The 19,185-nt window shown below is 32.5% G+C and overlaps 1 protein-coding gene across 2 annotated transcripts in view; it reads left to right on the top strand.

Moving 5' to 3' along the window:
• The first annotated feature begins 7,021 nt into the window (after positions 1-7,021).
• Positions 7,022-19,185, top strand: part of LOC18426667 (bark storage protein A) — an 18,410-nt gene continuing 6,246 nt past the window's right edge. Inside the window, exons 1-5 of one of the 2 annotated variants that reach the window (XM_006833309.4) lie at positions 7,022-7,283; positions 7,389-7,456; positions 7,854-8,009; positions 8,086-8,343; positions 12,267-12,828. In XM_006833309.4, coding sequence (XP_006833372.3) covers positions 7,034-7,283; positions 7,389-7,456; positions 7,854-8,009; positions 8,086-8,343; positions 12,267-12,623 — 1,089 coding nt within the window. In that variant the 5' untranslated portion in view covers positions 7,022-7,033 and the 3' untranslated portion in view covers positions 12,624-12,828. Of the gene's footprint in view, positions 7,284-7,388; positions 7,457-7,853; positions 8,010-8,085; positions 8,344-12,266; positions 12,829-19,185 lie in introns of those variants that run through there. The other variant, XM_088866701.1, reaches the window with a different exon arrangement.

Genomic DNA, 19,185 nt, shown 5'->3' with positions numbered 1-19,185 from the left:
AAAATAATATTTTTTCATGGGGCCTATAGTGCACATGGGCTCACCATGTGGCATGTGGGTGGGGGCCTACATGTGCCACAAAAGGGTGGCACGCCTCACCCTCTTTGGATTTTCTTGTTTGCTTTTAAGATAAGGTTAGTTTGATTTGTGGCATGTGGTCACAACTTGGACGGGATATATTGACCATGGCTTATCCATTTTATAGCAAGTTTGTTTTAAAGAGATATAGTCAATTTGAATTGATATGGATCTTATCTTATTTATATTTGATAGTATTTTTCTTCTTGATATTATTTGACATATCCTTATGAAATATGTGACATGGATCATGCAATTTTATAGAATACATGATATTTATTTTATTTAAATATATTGATGGGAAAATGGTTTAAGAAAGGGGATAACGGTTGATGCACGTTCGTTAATGTTGATAACCCATCTATGGAAGTGATGACTCAGATCTCTCATTCTACAAGTCACCCTTGATCGACAGTCTATTCTCAATCTCACAAGAAGAGACAAGCTAAGGAAAGCCCTAAGAAACCCTAATCTTATTCAAAGCCTATAAAAAAGGATTGTCTCTACCTAAAAATCTCTACACGTTATATCTTGTATCTAATTCTCATCTTTCTCTCTCATATCTGGCACGCACCCTAAGGGTTTAGGTTATAGATTTATGGCTAAGGGTTTTAGGGTTTAGCAAAAAGAGAATTCATCTCTCTCAAACTAGGTTGCTAAGAGAATTCACCTAGGGTTTAAGTTTGTGATCAAATGGGTTTATATTCCATTGGTGTGGCTTGGCCGAAATTTGCTTTCTCGGTTCGAGATTGAAGCTATACCGTTGATCCTTCATCATCGGACCGAGGTGACTCGGTATGGAGTGTAATAAGCCCGGTTGAAGTAATCTCCGGCACTCTTCCTTTTGTTTCTTGCAATCTTATCTTTTATTCTCAAACATAGTGCATAATTGTTTTAATGACATCAAGTTGTTAAGATCTTAGTTTTATTGTTATGCTGATTTTATCTTAAAATTTATCTTATTATAATAAAGTCCACATGTATGATCTTTTGTCAAAAGAAAGGGGTTGAAAAAAAAAAAAGAAAAAATAAGTATTCTCCGGTAAAATATCACATAGGTCTTTCTTTCACTTAAAACATTGTGCTATGAAAACCCAACCTTTACTGTCTTGACCCAAGCCCGATTCCTATGAGGAGAGCTCTCTTTCTCTAAGGCTGTGCTTGCCAATTAGAGCTCATATCTCTCTCTCTCTTGGGTTTTTTAAGGTGTGGTTGACAATTGGAATTGCAATTTCGGCAGCCATCTCTCTCAGGTGACTTTAATGATGTGTTAGCTGCAAATTTGATGCGGTGTCTAATGACTTTTAACGGTGTGTTTGACAATGAGCTCCATTTCCCACAGGGTACCACATTTTTTTGGGTTTTAAACTTAGATGACTTTTTATTTGGATTATTGATCTGAACAAAAATTACTCTGAGGACCAAATCGGTTCCGGGAACATATGAGTTCGACCTAGATCTCCAAAACAGCCCATATATATATATATATATATATATATATATATATATATATTTTGGGTAACCTTTTTATGTTTTTCCTACTACATAAAACATATATATTTCTCCTTGTTCTTTATGGCTTGGAAGAGATAATCCCAATCACAATGTCATGTCTTTACACTATTTTATTTTTAATTTTTTTCTACAAAATATTTTGACGCCAAATTTTGGGTGTCCACTCCTTTTCTTAAACTCGCACGTATAAAAATACATATATAAAAATATTTTCATTAAATAAAATGACTAACTTTAAAAATTTCAAGGGGTATTTTAGTTATAATATTTTATCAATACATTTTTTAGGTGCAGCCCATTGAGAAGATCATGTGTACCAAATTTCATATTCATAAAATTTGTAATAAAAAACAAAAAAACAAAATACTCTAAGACGTTCGATCTCGATCAAACGGTCAATGGTTCACTTGATCTAAATTGAACGGCAAGATGAGGAATACATATCTTCTATATTGTAGACGAAATATAGGAAGCTTTTCATATAATTTTTTAATATTTTAATATTATTTTATTAATTTATTAATCTTTTTGAAGATCATCAATTCGTACTCAATCCAAATCAACCATCCAAAAATCTGACAAGGATCCCCGTGACACGCCATCCGCGTGGGAAATGGAATGGCTATGCACATTATCTCCTATACAAAATAAACCTTTTGGTTCTTCTACTCCAAATGCAAAGAAGGCACCTAACAAACACGCAAACTCATGCGATAAGGAAGTAAATTATTTAATATTTTTTTTATATTGTTTAATTTATTTTTAAAATACACATAAAAAATACATGATCATGAGTTGGAGTCAGCGTAAATGTGTAAAATATTGAACAATACATCTTTTCTAGATAATTTGATAAATTTCCCCCAAAAGAATGTAGGAATAGAATGAGAATAATCGAAGAGCATATCCATTAGACTCCCTAAGCAGATTTGGACTGTTAGCATGCAGCCGATCCATATATTGTAGAAATACAGGCTTGACAATAAATATATTTTTTTAAATATAATTTGATTTTAATTGTTAGAGTATATATAATCTTTAACATGGAGATCATGAATATGAAAAATAATAATCATTTTGAAAACAAGAAATACTAATTATATTAAGAAAACATTTGGACTGTTAGTTACAATTATATTTAGATGGATCACCTATTTGCATCTATCTTTAAGATGGATGCTTTACACCTATGGACAGTTAGAAATGCGGTTTATATATATATATATATATATATATATATATATTAAAGGTAAAAGTTTATATAGAGCCTAAGCTCTAAACAATTAAATTAGAGCCTATCTCAAAACTTTAAGTAGAAGAGGTTGTTTTGATTCCAAAATACCATCAAATTGATCATCTTGACATCAAGATGCATGCAAATGAGAAAAAAATGAATTTCAAGTTTTGGAAATAGTGCATCTTATAATGCATTTTTGAACTATCAATTTACAAGATTTTCAAGTTTTTATAGATCTGCTCAATTTGCATCATTTTTTAAATTTTAAATTTTATAATTACAGATAAAAATTTAATTTAAAGCTATCACAAAACTTTTCAATATTAAAACCATATTTTTCAACACTAATTGAAGGTAGCCTCTAATTTAATTGTTTCGAGCCTCGGCTCTATACAAACCGCACCGTACATATAATAATCCTTTGAGACCCTCACATATATGGGCTACATATGACCCCTTTCAATCACCGTTAAATTTCGTACATATCTCAATGATATATGGGGTGCTGAGTCGTAAATGGGGTGCTGAGTCACCCAGAAAAGACAGATAAACCAACCGATTGAAATGGTAAAAAAAATAAATGGGAAAAATTTGTTGTCATTTTTGTGAATGGACGATGGATGCACTACCCCGCTCCTTTCAGCACATCAATTAGAGGGAAACTATGTAGATGTGAATATTTTTCTAGAAAATTCTACCCCCGTTCATCTCTAATCTTCACATTCCCTCTCCCTCTCATTAAAACCCATCGTCTCTATTTCCGTTTCATTAGTTGCAGCAATCAGAGTTTGGAAAAATCGATGTGGAACAGTTAACCGGACATAGACTCAGAAAGCGGTTTAACCGGCTTAATCGATAAACCGGCTGATTTAATCATTCTAACCGGGCAAGTCCTAAGCGGTAAAAAAAGTGTTGAAAAAAAAAAAAAAAAAAAATACAAAAAAAATATATTGAAATATGAAAAGCATATAAAGAATGATTAAAAGAAAACACATGCAATTGAAGTTGGAAATTAATAAAAACAATGAATTTTAATAAATTGTTCTGTACCTAGGGATATTTTTAAAACTTTTTAAGAAAAATGGGAAAATAGAAAAGTGAGTATTAATGACCAAAACAATTTTTAATTTTTACCATAATATAAAGAATATTAAAAAATAGATTGTAAATAAAATTCTTTATTTTCGAGAATTTATAGACATTTTTTTTATTTTTTATTTTAAATACTAACCTATCACCAAAACTACTTAAAATCGGAATTGATCGATTCCGATCTAACTAACCGGTCGATTCCGATCTAACCAGGTACTTAGCAGTTAGATCGCTCGGTTTTCCCACCAGTAGCATCAATAGATAGTGAAAAGAATATATCTCTCTCCATAAAAAACCAGTGAAAACCAATTTTCTCTGTCAAAGAACCATGCAAATATGGGAGCCGTTTGATGGTTTTTTCATTTCTCCCTTTAAGACACACCATTTCCTCTTCTGTTCTCAATTCCAGTGATTCTGCAACCTCTGCTTTTGCAAAGAGACTGCCAATGTCCATGTGTTCAAGGCTGATCTCCCTTGACTCAAGAAAGAGGAGGTGAAGGTGGAGTTAGAAGATGAAAAGGTGTTGCAGATAAGTGGAGAGAGAAAGTCAGGGCCAGTTTTTTAAGAGGTTCAGGCTCCTTGAGAATGAGAAGATGATGGACATCTTCAGCTGATTTCTCAATTTTCCGGCAAATTTTCGGGTTTCTGACTAAGTGTAAAATGAATGTGAGAGAATGAATGATAGGGATATGCATTTGCAGGCGCATAAAAATACAGAGAATGTTGGGGTATTTCTGTGTATATCAAGCAGTGTGTTTCGATGAAAAAGAATTGAGTTTTATTGTGAAACCAAGTGAATAAAGGTTTGAATGTGTAAAAAATTGTTTCAAGTTTCTGTCTCTAATCTCACACTTTTCATCGCTCTCTCCTTCACGACCCAACTTTTATTTTGCCGAGCTAAAAGTTAGGGTTTGGGGGCTTTTAGATTGAGAAACATAGATGCAATAATGGTGAACATACACAAAAGCTCAGTTTCGGGGAAGAAAGTTGGCTTTTTACTTAGTTGCAGAGAGAGAACCGCACATATTTTTCTCTTTTTTTTTTTACCATATGTCAATCGGTTATTTTCTATTTCTTTACTGGTGACGCAGCACCCCATTTATCATTTCAATTGGTTCGTTTCTATTCCTTTACGGGATGATTTGGTACCTTATAAATCATCGAGATGTGTAATAAGTTTTAACGGTGATTGAAAAGGGTTCTATGCAGCCCATATGTATGAGGGTTTACCTCGATCATTACTCTCTAATATATATATATATATATATATAAAATAGAGTTGATATCAACTTTGACTTTTCCTATCTCTAAAAGGTATAGGTTGGACCCAAACCCGGACTCGACTGGAGTGGGTTCGAGGTCAATTATACTGAGACCCGATTGATCTAGCCAATTATCTGGGCCAAACCCACACTTGGGTTGGATCACCTCTCGGGTTGTCTGATCTGACCATTTCTCCCCCATCAACTTTGCTTTAGGGAGTAAATGTCACCCATAAATACAGTGTAGACATGACACCCAATATGCTAGGGAAAGTCTTCCCTTATGTAAACGATGGAAGAGTGCACAAGCACCCTTTCTACAGTTCTGATTGAAATTGAAATCATACCGCGTTTAACTATTCAAAATTAATTTTGTATTTTAGTTAAAATTGTGTTTTACCTAAAATTTAAAGCGTAGATTCTTTTCCATTAGTCACAACCAATAGAAATTATAGAACTTTTATTTTCAATAAATAATTGATCAAAATACCCTTAACACTTTTAAGACTAGTTTAGATAGTTTATTTCATTTAAAATATTTTTTATTAATTTTTTTGTTGTGAAATTAAAAATTAATTATATATTCAAAATTTCAGTTAAAAGAATTAAATTAAAAATTTAAAAAAAATTAATTTTCAACCGCTAGATGTGGTATTGTTCGGTATTATTCAGCACAAAACCTATTTTGGAGGTCTTTTTGAATCTAGTATTTTGGGACTACCTGAGAATCAACGGATTAATATTTTTATAAATAAACTTGAATTTTAAGTTATCTAATACTTATATCTCACCTCAAAAAAAAAATAAAAAAAAGGGAAAAAAAGGTAGTCTCTATTCATTCTTGAGATACTGTTCTTTTCAGGTGCATGGAGTGTGGGATCTAAATGTTAGTCTGTCGATATTACATTCCAAAATTTAGAATCTGAAAATTACTCCTAATTTGGCTTTACCTGAAGGAGCAAATGGACAATATATTCCTGCAGGAGTATAAATTCTTTTGGCTTATTTATTTATGAAATGATTTGTGGGAGGGTAAGGCAATAAATTTAGTAATAATTCCCGTCCATTCAAAATTTCAAATAGATAGAATCATAGAACCAAAATAAAATAAAAACAAAGAAAAATTCCAACTTTGCAGTCAACCTTACCATATTCAATCCATGCCAATCCAATCCGAAGGTGAGAAAATAATTTAGAAAGCATTCAAAGAGGAAAAAGAGTTACGTAAGAAGGTCGGGCACGCTTTCTGTACTCTCGAGTGTATAAAACTATCCAACTATCTTTTCTCAAATCTAAAATGGCCGCTGAGATTTATGTTAGGCCTCTACACTGTTTTATTTTAAATTTTTTTCTATAAAACATTTTGACACCAAAATTTGGGCGCCCACCCTCCTCTTAAACTCGCGCTTGTAAAAAAATAAAATATATATTTTCAATAAAATAAAATGATCAAAATTCCCTCTAAAACTTTTATAATTATTTTGGTTATTTTATTTTATCAAAAATATTTTTTAATATTGTTTTTCAATGAACCCCATTGAGATGATGGCGAGAACTAAATTTTATATTTATGTAATTTGTAGAACAAAATTTAAAAATAAAATGCTCTAAAGCATTCTTGATCTAGATCAAGCAGTTGTTGATCAAAATTGAACTGCTAGATGGAGGGAGTATATATCCTTCATACATTAGAGAATATATAGAAATCTTGTATATATCCTTCATACATTAGGGAATATATAGAAATCTTTTCCCAATTAAAATATTAAGTAATACTTCCTTAAAAGTGGCTTGACTGGGGAAGACAGACAGAGAGCGCGCTATTATTTAAGAAGGATCGGAGGGTTGAATGTTTGTGGGTTCTTCAACAATGGCATCATTGAGATATATTTTCATGCTCTCTCTTGGTTTTCTATTTGTTTTATACAGTGTGCAATCTGATGCAGCAGTTTTAGGGAAGACTCTCAAAAGGATTGCAAAGCTTAACAGGAACGGGCCTTACATGGGCCTGGTTATACCCAATTCCTTTGAGATGAACCCACTTCTTCAATCTCCAAGTTTTCAGCCCAATGAATCCTTGCCTTATGTTGATTTTGCAGGTAAAAATAAGGGATTCAAAACTCATCTAAAACCCATGTCCACAGGAGTTTTATTCAATTTTTTCAAACCTAGGAATCTAATTTCTGATCAAGTCTCTCTCTCAGGTAGGAGATTTCGTTTGGGCACAATAGAAGGCGAGAAGGTGATACTGGTGATGACAGGATTGGCTATGGTATGTAGTTTTATTTTTTTTTTACTGTTTTTTTAATATAATGATATCAAGATCAGACTGGATCATCCTGACCAATTGCACTGCAAACCAATGCTTTAGGCGGTTCAATCCAAACTAAAATCCAGATTGGGTCGAAAACCTTTTTTTGTTGGACAAGCTAGTTTTAACCTGCTAAATGAGCAAAAAAAAAAGGGCAAATTTTGAAATATATTATATATTTTAAATTATTTTTATTTTTATTATTTTTAAATCTGAAAAAACTGATTGAAGAGAGTATATTAGAGCAAACAAGATTTAATTGGACCCGACCCTTATAAGTTTGATGGCCAATCCAATTCTGATAAATTTACGTAAGACGGATAGCAAGGAGATAATTTTATTTATTTATTTTTTGCAGCTTAATGCAGGTGTAACCACACAGTTATTATTGGCTCTTTTCAAAGTAAAAGGAGTTGTACACTATGGAATTGCAGGGAATGCAAATCCTGATCTCAATATTGGAGATGTAACCATCCCCCAATTCTGGGCTCATACAGGGTTATGGAATTGGCAGGTAATAAAATCAAACCCTTTTTTTTTTTGTTTCAACAGTGAATCTCACCATTTTCATGGTTTTTTATTGTAAACAGAGATATGGGGATGGACCAGAAGATGAACTCCCTCTAGAATCCAATGGTGATTACACTAGGAAAATTGGTTACCTTCATTTTGCAGATTACAGTATTGATGATGGCAACAAAACCCTAAATACTTCTGAAAATCTTCTCAACAATGTGTGGTATCAACCTGAGGAGGTGTTTCCTATTAATGGGATACCTGAAACAAGGGGCCATGCCTTTTGGGTTCCTGTTAATAGCCATTATTTTGCACTCTCCAATCGATTAGAGGTAACTGTGGCTCATAACTTAACCTTGGAAATTTTCATCGAAGTTAAATTGAGTACCTAGGTAACATAGGCATCATTTTCTCCATCCCCAACACATCATGGACAGAACACTTCAAACCTAGATATTTATTTCGGACTTGGCCTCAAATCTTTTGCTATTTAGCCCTTGAGTTTGATGTTTTAAACCATGCATTCACAGTTGGACCAGAAATTTCAAACAAGAAAAATTAAGAATACTAAAAAACTACACAATTCTAGAGTTTTTTTTGGCTCAGAATCGCTAGCCTACCGAGCTGGTCAAACTTTTAGGAGTACCAAAAGGGAAAATTTTATTTTTTTAAACTCTAGTTGAAGGAGTTATAACATGGTTTAAAAAGGGTGAGAACTTTAAATTTTTTCTTAACCCGTCCCAAGCCTAGATAAAAGAGGTGGGTTGTGTTAAGCGTCCCAAGTTTGGACAAAAGAGGTGGGTTGTGTTAGGTAGACAACTAATAAAAAATTTATTAAAATTTTCCATAAAGCCGACTCTAAATATTTGGAAAAGGGTACTGATGATATGATAATAATGATTAATGAATGTCTTTCCTAAGGAGCATCTATAGAAATGTCTGTCTTTTCTTAAGAGGACCTATGGTAATGCAATGCTGTCTTTTTTTAAGAGCACCTATAGTAATGTCTTTGTCTCACTTGTAATATTTTTCATTTTTCTTAAAAAAATTAAGAAAGTATTGTTTATGCATTTAAAATTATGAATGGAGAGGGACCCAGATGAGTTTAGTTTGTTTGACCTCTTGTCGCCCTCTGAAAATGCCAGGTCAAAGTGATCCTAGAGGCTGCATGCTTCATGGGCCTTTGTACTTCTGTAGGAAAAAGTTTTTGTAAGCTAACAGGCTTAGACTGTAGCATAAGGCTGTTGATTCAACCTTCAAGTTTGCATTCACGCTGGTTATACTAGCAATAAGAATAAATAATAAAAAGTTACAATTTAAAAATGGTCGAAATCAACTCCGGGCCCAATCATAAATGCATAGAGATTCTTTGCAGTTAATTTTTGTTTTAAATTGTTTATTGGGATATTATTAAACTACCTCATGAAGTGTGAACCATTTAACATTTTACCCTGTATTTTTTATTTAATTTCAAATATCTATTGAAAAACACATGGTCATGAGTTGGAATGCTTGTAAATGGGTAAAACCTTAAATATTTCATCTTTCATGGGTATTTGGCAGCTTTTATTTATTTATATAATTAATTAAAATATTGTAGAAAATTCAGCCCAAAAAATCCCGTTGACTAGATTTTTTTTTTCACCATCTGTCCACTGTAGCACAAACTTGTAGGCACTCGGAATTTTATTTCTTTTTCCTTTTGAGAAATATTATAGGGAAAATATTCAAAATATCCATATGAGATGAACTATTTAACATTTATACTTATATTATTTAATTTAATTTTAAAATACTCATAAAAAGATGCATGATCATGGTTGGAATATTATCAAAGTATAAAATGCTTAATAGTGCATCTTTCATGAGTATTTTGAATATTTTCCTAATGTTGTATAGCATCAAAATAAAAAACATTGGTTAGTCCAAAAAGTTTATAGGCGTGTGAGGCTCTAAACAATCAAATTAGGGTGCACCTCAAAAATTCATTAGAAGAAGCAAAATTGCTCAAATTCATCATCTCAGCCTCAAGATGTATGTACATGACAAAAAAAATGAATTTCAAGTCTTGGAAATAGTGAATCTTGTAATGTATTTTTGGACCGTCAATTTTCAAGTGTTCATAGATCTGCTCGATCTACACTATTTTTCAAACTTTAAATTTTATAATTAGATATGAAAATAAATTTTTAGGCCATCACAAAGATTTCCAGTACTGAAACATCATCTTTCGATACTAATTGAAGGGGCGCCTTACTTCGATGGTTTAGAGCCTCGGCCTTATAAAAACGACACCCTTGGTTATGTAATCAGTAAATGCATTATCCTTGCCCAGAAAAGAAAGAGATATAACATACACAGGTGGCATACAGCTCAGGATGCACCACTAGGTTTTCATAATCCTGTTGTGGTGGAAATTTCCCAAGGAAATGCCCATCAATGAGGATAAAGTTGCTTCATGAAACCATGATGATTGTCTGGTGACATAATTCATAATCATGACCAGTTTGGATGGTATAAGACCCTTATTTGGTTACATCAAAATTAAATATTGAGCTTGCCTAGTCTCAACCTTCTCCAACAATCCTTAATATTAGGACCATGTGACCCATTTTGTAGTTCGCTCCTAGTTGGAAAGGCCAAAAGGGGAGCATTTAGCTTTTTTTTTTTTGATTTTTTTGTTAGATCAATAGGGAAGATATGCCACTACACGTTTTAGAAATAATTAGTAGTTTTTGAATGCATAAGTTAGAATACAAATTTAAACTAATAGCTAACCTAGCTACCACCACGATGTCAACTCGATTTTCTTCTTTTCGGCTTTTTCTTGACAAAGAATGATTTTGGAGAATTACTGCAAAGAACAATCAATTTCACCAATGAGGATAAAGTAGCTTTCCATGTGGGAAAGATTTGTTTGGGCTCGGACTGGCTTGGGCATGGTTATTATGGATAGGGTCGGACCAGGTTGGGCCAAAAAACCTAAAATTCTAACCCAAACCGGGTTGATATTTTTGGGCAAGGGGTTACGCTAGGGTTGGCCTGGCATAGCCCCACAACTGCCCGACATGTATGAAGAAAGAATGTTAATAGTAAAAAAAATACTCTTACCTCCTTCGCTCCAATTCCAGAGGGCCAGTACACCATAGTACTGAAAAACCCATATGGGATTGGCCAGTGGGATTTCTGATTGGTGTTGGGACGAGGCTGGTTCAAATAAAAGTTGGGTTTATTGGAAAATCAGTTTAAATCAATATTTAACTACTCGACTGGGTTTTGACCAGTTAAACTAACTAAACAAATTTTATTTTAATTTATTTTTCATTTAAAAATGATATTGCTATTGCTTTTTTTTAAAAAAGAAAAATTCAATCCAATAGTTTTACTTGTGGCCAAACATATTTTGACTTGAAAAAACCCCTCTAACTGTTGGGTGGTCTATCCATTTCTGATATGTTTTCTTTCTTGAGTATACAATACATGTTCCTAAACATTATTCACCTCTCTCCATGAATAAATCATGTATGGTCCACGGACTTTACTCACCAACCCTTCTCTCTCTTTTCTTTTCTTTTTTTATGAGAAAACCTACCCTTCTCTATGTATGATATATGGTACCAGAGTTTATTTACCAACCCTTCTCTCTCTCTGTATGTATTATATACAGCATAGAAGTTCTATCCTCCCCTTTATCCAACCCTCTATTCTGAATAGAGGGTTAAGATTGCCCCAATCACAATGTCACGTCTTTATACTATTTTATTTTTAATTTTTTTTCTATAAACGATTTTGACACCAAATTTTGGACGTCCATTCCTCTATTAAACTCACACGAGCAAAAAATATAAAAAAATTTATTTTCAATAAAATAAAATGATCAAAATACCTTTGAAAGTTTCAAGAGGTAATCATTATATTTTATCAAAAAATTATCTTTAAATATTTTTTATAGGTGCACCCCAATGAGAAGATGTTATCTACCAAATTTTATATTCATACAATTTGTATAAAAAAAAAAACTAAAAATAAAATATTTTGAGATGTCGGATCTAAGATCAAACGGTGTGTGGCTCTTTTGATCAAAATTGAACGGGTGAATGGTAAAAAGAGTATAGAACTTTTATGTTGTAGGGAAAGCGTAGAAACCTTTCCCTTCCATATGGTCCTCAGACATTACTCATCAACCCTTCTCTCTCTATTTATTATATGAGGTCCCAAGACTTTACTCACCAACCCTTCTCTCTCCCTCTTGCAGAACCTGAAACTTAAAAACTGCATAAACTCTACAACATGCTTGTCATCTCCACCAGTTGTGAAGAGAGTTGCAAGAGGGAGCAGCAGCAGCATATTTGTAGACAATGCGGCCTATAGAAGCTTCATTTACAACAAATTCAATATAAGCCCAATAGACATGGAGAGTGCAGCTGTTGCACTGGTTTGTCATCAACAAAAAACCCCTTTCATTGTGTTTAGGGCTCTCTCTGACTTAGCTGGAGGCGGTGAAGCCCAATCAAATGAGGCTTCTATTTTCGCTTCCTTAGCAGCCAACAATTCAGTCACAGTGGTGGTTCAATTCTTGAAGCACTTGCACTCAGTTAGAGGTGCAAATTGACGATTTTTTTTTATTTTTTGTAGTTCAGTTTGAGAAAGGTACAATACTTGTGGTAAGAATGATTTCGAGATATCATGTTGTGGTGCTCTGCTACCCTAACCACTTAGCCTTTGAACCCATTTAAAACATATAATCTATAATATCAATAGTGCATGTAATTTTCACAAATTCTAATCAATATTCAGAAGCCGAAGCATGAGATAAAGTTGCCTTAGCAGCAATATTCTATTAACTAGGCACGGGTGTCACACTCCGCCTTGGCCCGAGTCGTGTTATTGTAAAATATGGATTATTGAAAAATCAATTTAGGGCTTGATATATAAAAATCAAAATTAGAGGGAAAAAAAAAATGGAGCATATAATAAAAAAAAATTAAATAAAATATCATCATAAGATAATAAACAAAAAGTTCTAAGTCATTTATTAGTTATTATTTTTCAAAAAAATTCTAAAAATATTTAAGAAATATAATTCGGGCTCAAAAAGTCATCTCGGAAGCGTGCGAGGCCGAGTTACTTGTTCTAAAACATTGCTCAGTGCAAAGATCTATCATTTAGCCTGGCAGATAAAGGGAGGAAAGCTAAGAATGCAGAAATCCATCATCTGGTACTACTGAAAAAGATTGAAAAGCTAAGAAAAAGTGCTTTTTGGGGCATCTAAATAAGTAAAAACTGCTTAAATTAGAGTTTTCTCTTATTCCATTTCACTAATTCCTAGAGATCAATTATTCTTGCTGGTTTGGATTTACATAAGGTTGCAACCTTACTTAGTGGAAGTAGGTTGCCATGCTCCACACCGCTATTTTAGCCCCATGGTGGCATATCTTTTAAAATAGTGTGAAGACTAATACGTCTTTTAAGATAACGTTAAATGTACATTATCTAAATAAAATAAACGATATAGATTATTACAACCTTACTTCTACATTTATGACCTTATATTTATGTGAATTTTCAATTAATATTATAGAAATTGGCCGACCTGCCATTGTCCCCTTTATAAGGTGCGTCAAGCAAGGCCGGACTGAGCTTAAGGCCCGGTAATGTACTTGACCCGCTTGCACCCCTACCCCTCAGGATGGAAAACACACGCAAGGATTTAAAAATGTTATCTTCATTAAATACGTAACTTTTCAATAAATTGATCTTCGGGACATCTTTATTTGCCTTCATGATATGCCTACATTTCAGAGGTAAGTCCTCACAAAATCTTGGGAATGAATTGAAGGGGATATGTTTGATAAAATTGAACTTCAGGAAAAATATCATTGAAGGGGATAAAATTACAATATAATTTAAGGGGTCAAAATATTTCTAGTATTTTCATCATGAGGATATGCTTTTATTTTTAATTTCAATTAGATACTTTCGGAATAATTTTTTTTAAATTATATTGCCTCTATTTGGTATTTAGAATGCAGAATAATTATGGGTATTTATATAATTTTACTCCTAAGAGGCTTCAACAAAATGATGAAAATAACCCTAGTTGTTCTACATTACGAATAAAGAATATACTATTCAGTATTAATAATGCAGAACAACTAAGGTTATTTTTATCATTTTACACTTAAACACTATGCATGTTTCGGATTATGAAAATGCCCCGCGTTATTCTATATATTAATACTGAACATAGCGTTTCTTATTTGTAATGCAAAACAATTAGGGATAGTTTCCTCGTTTAATTGACAACTCTTTGGGTCAAATCTCTGCAATGCCCCTCACTGTTTCTCATTCCAAATACTAGACAAGGTATCTAAGTAAAAATAAAAATTAGACTCTCAAATGATTATAATAAGAATAATTTGACCCGCTTAATGGCTTTTTAAGGGGTTTCATGCAATTTCTTCCCTTGAAGATTTTTTGTGTTGTGGATAAGAGATAGTAGGGAAAGAGAGTTAAAAGGGAGCAGGGGACTTTTACTGCAGCTTTGGGAGTGGACGTAAAAAAATGGAGACTATGGATAGCATGCCCCAAGATGCAAAACACAAACTCTCTCTCTCTAAAAACATACACATAAATTTTTAGAAGAAGGTGCAAATCACAAAATTTTTAGAGGAAGGTGAAAGTCAAAAGTCCAAAGAAGTGTTCAACATTCCCAATTGCAACTATTCCAACTCAACACTATTTGTATTTTGAAATTAAATCAAAAGATATAGGTAAAGAGTTAAATAGCTATCTCTCGTAAGTAATTTGATAAATTTCCCAAATCAAAATTATAGTACTCAAAAGTAAAACACCCAAATGAAATATCTTCCGAGCTCGAACGGGTGGCGAAGAGCAGTATCTTCTATATGGTATGCTATGCTCTAAATAAACATTCCAAGAAAAAGAGAAAATTATAGATATGAAGGCTTGGAGTTAAAGTCATTCAAAAATCAAATCACTCCATAAGTTTGTCTCTTTTCATGTCATTCAATTCTCAATTAACCCCCCCAAGCATATGTCTCTTCTCTCAACATTAAAAAAATCCAAATTTAAACTATGTTTTAAACCATAATAATCAAGATTGAATGGCCACTAGGTCAGACCGGTCCAATTGCTGTCCAGTGTGTTGGTCGGTCCTGTTTAAAGTAAGAACCTGGTTTTTGTCAAAAATTAGTCAAAATTAGTGTTTTATAGGTCTTGGCTCGTTGACTTTGACTAGTTCAACAGTCTAAACAAAATTGAGAATTTCTTTTGTAATGTATGTCATATCTTAAACTTTTTTTTTTTTTTTTAATATATGGTTGAACGAGTGTACCTATCCATTATCTCACTATATCATTGGCCAGTCCGATCCTGATAACTACGTTTTAAAATACTCCATGATAAAAATCTCGCATATTTTCAGGCCACGGTTTGCCGCACCGAAATTTATTGAAAACTCAAAACACTGCCCATTAAAATTGGGTTTGGAAAGAACCCCTTCTATTCCTTTTCCCGTTAAAGAGTACAATGACATGGCAAAACTATTGCATTTATGGTTGACAATCCCGAGAGGGCGGCCCATGGGCTTCCTAAATTAATAGGGCTGGGAAACAGGTCAAATGGACCCGCCAACTCGATGGGTCGACCCGGCCTAGGTTTAGGTTCAGGTCTAGCTACTTAACTAGATGGCCGGTTCAGGTGTTCTCCGGTCCCCTAAACGGTCCAATTGGGTCATGCCAGGTCAGCCCGACCCAACCTGTATATTCTACATGTTTCAAAATTACAAAACATATAAAATCTATATTAGATGTGCACTTCTATTTTTTTATATTCCAGGTCGGGTAGGGTCCTGGTTTGGGTCTGCCCACTCTCTCGCTGGGTCGGGCCCGACCCAATCTGTTTACACCCCTACTGATTGAGTTCGGGTTGAGCTCAATTATAAGGCCGGTGGGCCCGCTCTTGTTTGGGCAATGCTTGGCTTAAATTCCATGTTGCATTCATCTTTTATGGACATCAATCTGGATAATCTCCAACTATCAACAAGTGGTAAGCTTCAAATATTATAGACCATGGTCTATTGGACTACCATATAGTCAGTTGCTAATGCATCTCTCTCCTGTATAATACTTTTACACATATCATACATTTGCTGTGACTTGGGCTCAAAATATCATGTGCCATAGTATTTCCGGTGGTTGCAGTACGTATGTTGTGACTTGTGCCATTATTCTTTTGTTCTTGTTTCAATTTATAATGTGTTTATCAAAAATAAGTATATATTTCTTTCCTTGGTGTAATTTCATAAATTTATCTTTCAACTATTTGTTTACCCAACTAATTTCACAAATTTATCTTTTAACTATTTGTTTACCCAATTTCTTTTATCTGTATACTATTATTGTCTTGTTCTTGATTCAATTTTTAACAGGTTATTGCTCACCTAAAAAAAGGTACATATATTTTTCTTTTGTATAATTTCACAAATTTATTTTTCACTAGAATTTGCATTAATTGGAGGAAATAAGTAAAAAAATTGTATTGGAGGAGAACTTTATTAGGATATGGAGCAACTTTACTATACCATAAAAGAAACGGATAAGCAAGAAATGGGATGAGAAATTTACGTATACCGAACTTTCTACAATAAGGAAATGAATAAAAAAAAATTTACAATAGAATTCAATGGAATTTTATTAGGACATGGAGGACATCGATAAGTAAGGAAATTTTTACTATTTTTACTATTAAATTCAATGAAACTTTATTATGACATAGAGGAAATGAATAAGGGAAATGAATAAAGAAATTTCTACAATAGAATTCAATGGAACTTTATGAGGACATAGAAGAGATAGATGGGCATCTTCCCTTTGTTTACTCAATTCACATGATGGGGAACTGTCTTCATGGAATTCACATTCTTTACTCAATTTACATGATAGAAAACAATTCGCATGATAGAGAAGAAAACTTTACTAGAGCATGAAGTAAAAGAATTCCTATTATTTACTCAATTCGCATAATAGGGAAGATAATTTTACTAGAGCATGGAGTAACGTTACTACTGTATAGAGGAGATCGATAAATAAGAAAATTTCTACAATGGAATATCATTATCGTTGCCAATTAGAATTTTTAGAATTTTTATAATAGAATATCATTATTGCTGCTAATTAACTCCTTATGGAGATTTATTATTTTTACATTTTTATTATGGATTTATTAATTTTCTAAAATTAAAGATTATAAGATATAAAATCAATATAAATACTACAGGTAACCCATAATGTTAAAGCTCAAATTTGATCTCATTTTATGGAATATCAATCAAATGTATTATTCTTAAATTTGATCTCATTTTATGGAATATCAATCAAATGTATTATTATTTTTAAAAAGAATTTTAATTTAGCAAGTATTCAATTTAACCACCTGTTTTTAATAAAAAAAAAAGATTCGGTCATGTTAGGTACTTTAGGAAGAAAGAGAATAGCAAAGCTCATAATAGAAACGCCATCTCTTTACTCAACTTTATCATATATCCCAATCTATTGTTAAAGATTTTTCTCAAAATTTGAATATGAAATTTGGTTCGATTTTTCAATAATAAAGTTTCATGGAGAAAGATTTAACTTTATAATTTAAAACTTCTTAAAAAGTATTTAAAAATGAATATAAAAGAATATAAAATAAAATTAGTCCTAAATGTCAGTTCATATATCATATGAACCTCAGAAGAAAATTGAATATAAACAATAAAGTGAGGATGCCAAGCATAAATTTAGACCAATAAAATAAAAGAAAAACATTAATAAACAGAAATCAAAATAAATTAGAATATCCAACAAGAAATCTTGTTACACATAATTTTTTTTTTAAAAAATGTCATTACATGGAAGAGTAAAAATTAAATAACGAAGAGGCAATAGGAAATTTTATTAAGGATCAAACAAATTGTCAATGATCTAAGTCTTCAACCATAGCAAATTCCACAACTTAAAAGAATAAAAATTTTAGTTGAAAAAAATAAGAAATTAGCAATAAACTAATATTAAGGAATAATGTATGTAAAATTTGAAAACCTTGACAATTTATTAAACGTTCGCAAAGAAAGAGAAAGATAACAAAAGATAGGTCAAAGCTAATATAGTTTATATGAGCAAATGGCTTAGACGTGTCCCCCTTAAGGCTTTTTTAACTTCTATTGAGAAAGAAGAGAGAGGGGAGTGCATGTATTGAGAGAGATTATCATGCTCTTGGAGGGGAATCCTTTTGGATATGAAAATTTAACGTATATGTTTCTCTCTCTTGAATTTGAGTTGGGGATAAGTACCCATTTTAAGATATTTGAAACAAAAAATAATAAAAAGACATCTCATATTTCTCAAATTAACATAGGGAAAAATCTCTCTCTCCTTCTAAAATTTGCACTCTCTCTGCCACAAAACTCTACTCTTTAGGCAAACAATCTTCGATATGTATGCATATCTTTCTCTCTTTAATTTGTGTTTGGGATACGTAGCCATTTTAGAAATTGAAACAAAAAAAATAGGGAAAAAATCTCATATTTTTTAAATTAAATTAAGATATGGAAACAATCTCTCTCTTCCTAATATATCTATTTTCTCTCTATTCCTAATATACGTAAGTAAATATTGGAATCATATCTATCCATGTACTGTTGAGATAAATAGGGGCTTAAAAAAGGCATCAAATCTTTAAGTTAAGAAAACAAAAGGATTAAAAGAGGCATGAAATCTTTTAAGAATACAAATCCCCAACTCAGTTTTTTGAAAGGAAGGAGCATAAGCCATATCTCATGATAAATAGTGGCGAATCCTAGACTCAGTTTTATGAAAAGAATGAGCCTAAGCCGTTTTATGAAACGAAGCAGTGGCAAATCCCAGACTATGTTTTATGAAAAGAAGGAGCCTAAGCCATTTTATGAAAAGAAGGAGCATGAGCCATATTTCATTTAATTTTTTGAATTCCCATACTCTAAGAAGTTTTCTTCACCCTTAAAGGTATTCGGGTTTCATATAGAGGACCCTATACCCTTGGCTTAAGTCCTTGCATTTCCCTCTTAGCATCGAACATCACAAATATTTTCTTAGGTTTTATAAGAGTATTCTACTCTAAGGCTCATTGCA

The sequence above is a fragment of the Amborella trichopoda genome, chromosome 5 (assembly GCF_054954075.1).
Source record: "Amborella trichopoda isolate Santa Cruz 75 chromosome 5, AtrichopodaSantaCruz75HAP2 v2.0, whole genome shotgun sequence".
Lineage (NCBI taxonomy): Eukaryota > Viridiplantae > Streptophyta > Magnoliopsida > Amborellales > Amborellaceae > Amborella > Amborella trichopoda.
This window is presented reverse-complemented; position numbering and strand designations above follow the sequence as displayed.